The 2,362-nt window shown below is 36.5% G+C and overlaps 1 protein-coding gene across 1 annotated transcript; it reads right to left on the reverse strand.

The window, feature by feature from the left end:
- Positions 1 to 1,222, reverse strand: LOC124374950 (transcription elongation factor 1 homolog). The gene is made up of 2 exons (XM_046833088.1): positions 728 to 1,222; positions 1 to 268 (listed from the first exon to the last, which is right to left on the reverse strand). The coding sequence occupies exons 1-2, from the start codon at positions 841 to 843 to the stop codon at positions 136 to 138; spliced, it is 249 nt and encodes an 82-aa protein (XP_046689044.1). The 5' UTR covers positions 844 to 1,222; the 3' UTR covers positions 1 to 135.
- Between the last annotated feature and the right edge of the window lie 1,140 nt (positions 1,223 to 2,362).

Raw genomic sequence — 2,362 nt, forward strand, 5'->3', positions numbered from 1 at the left:
GTAAAAGTCTATTTCTCTGTTTTTACGGTTGCAAACTAAATATACAGTTGATTTCACAGAAATTATAATTGCCGTAATATTATCTATATCTAATTTAATTTAGGTCTCTTACCGCAATGCATACGCAGTGGGGATTCAGTTGGCAGTCTCACACGCGTCTATCCAATCATTGTAGACGTCAATAGGTTCTGTCAAGAAGTGGATGGTTGTCTGGAAGTCCTCGAAACAAACTCGACACGCTATCCTCCCAGATCTACGTCCTCTATCCCTAAGAACGGACAGTACATAAGTTACATATATTAACATGGAACATATTCAACACAGGCCTACTAAGCTAAAACCCAGAAAGCCTTTGTTGTGAAAAAACAAATACGTTTTTTATTTTAGGCAAACGAGAATCGCAATTGCGTTTTGGAACTGGTCGTCTTTTTCTAATAAAATAGAAACGATAATTATAGAAAGTTATTGACATCTATTTTTACAAATATATTTTTATTGTTTCTATATAAATAATCCAGTACGCTTAATTTTGTTTTATGGTGACATAACCAATAATGTGATTCACTGGATTTCTATGTATGTTTGTTTGAGAAATGCCAGCCACATGTTCATATTTTACATGCAAAATATTGGAAAAAGATCGTATATACTTTAAATATCTTGGACGCGCTAAATACTAACTAGAGTACAATATCATATAGAGCAACAAACTAATGGCAACACTTACATCGTCACATCACACGATCCCTCGTGATTGCAGAATGGGCAGTTGAACTCTACTGGCAAGGGCACAACCGCCTTTCTTTTTGGAGGAGGCTTTCTGTTACTCTTGCGTCGGCCCATGATGAAACACTGCCTTATAATTCTATAAAAACACTGTAAAAACTACACTCTTAAAATAACAAGATATCTTTAAAGCGTACACTTTATTTAAAACGAGAACGCTACTCAACCACTGTCACCTCTATACTGACAAACGGGCAACTGACGGGGTCTGTGTCCAACCGCCTCAGGTAGAATGCGGTCATCCCCGGCCACAGTGGTGGGGATGGCAAGAGGTAGGTTCCCCCACCACCATCACATAGAACGGGCTGCAATTTGAAGTGATGAGATCAGCGCTTGTTTTTTAATTTTCCTCTGAATTTGTTTTTAATTATTTTAATCAATATTTTATAAATGTTTGAGCTTGGTAGAAAAGACTGCGCCGTTTAGCTCTATTAAGAATTTGCTACTTTTAAGCGTATATGCTACGATGCCTCCAGGCCCCTTAAGTGACGTGTTATCAAAATTCGGCTTGAATAATAATTTGGTGATAAGTTAAGTCCAAGATTAGTTTATGCTAGTTAGTTAACTTTCTCGATTTTCCAGACTTGACGAAAATTTTGACTTTGAAGCCGTTTTGTGACGTAACCGTAAGAGATACGAAAAAAAGTGACTGGTTCTTTCTTGTAGAAAATTTAATTCTGTCTTTCGATTCTGCGGTTGGTTTTGAGGTACGACCTCTTGTTTAACCGTTACAGAGCTTATGAGAAAAAGCTGCACTGGTCAGCCATTTTGAATATTTTACACACGTGGTTAAGTTTATTGCGGATAAATAAAAAAACCCAATTCAATATTTTCGAGTTATATTTTTGTAAATAAATAAGGTTTTATCTCTCCTATTGCTTTTGTGTTCGTAGTATTCGGTATAAAAATGTACACTCATTTTAAAAAAAAACACTGAAAATATCCTAATATTCAGCACTTAAAAGGTCACAATTAATTCCACACAAATATACTTAGATACATTGTATCGGTGGATTTTCACATTGCTTTTTTCAAGTAATATTACAAACAGTCCCTTGTAAGATATGACATAAATTATTATTCCTTTAACTCTTTGAAATATTAATATTGAAATATATTGCTCAAAGTTTTGATATAGAATTTCACCATTTATGCAATACATAGCCGTTGCATATATTTACACTAACTACAAAATTATACGCTCACATTATTCAGTTAATGCCACTTTTCTGGACCTTATTATAAACTGAACAGTGGTGAATACAAGTTATTCAAGATAGGTGGTAGGTCGCTAAACAGAAATGTCTTTGGTAAAGGGGTAAAGCAAATTTTAAGGTAGATGGCGCAGGTAGTCATGCGACCGTCGACCGGGGTACCGCTATGTCTGGGCTGGACAATGGACACCTCCTGCACGGATACCCTTGAGGATCAACCGTTTGACAGTTCTTGGACTCGCTAGTTAGCGCCCTCCCTTGTATTATAAGCCGCAAAAACGGTAGGGTGTCACGGCGAAGACAGTTGTACAATTAGTAGGATTCCGAAAATATTGGTCCTGTACGGGAATTTCCTGCTTCTT

The sequence above is a fragment of the Homalodisca vitripennis genome, unplaced genomic scaffold (assembly GCF_021130785.1).
Source record: "Homalodisca vitripennis isolate AUS2020 unplaced genomic scaffold, UT_GWSS_2.1 ScUCBcl_11540;HRSCAF=20838, whole genome shotgun sequence".
Lineage (NCBI taxonomy): Eukaryota > Metazoa > Arthropoda > Insecta > Hemiptera > Cicadellidae > Homalodisca > Homalodisca vitripennis.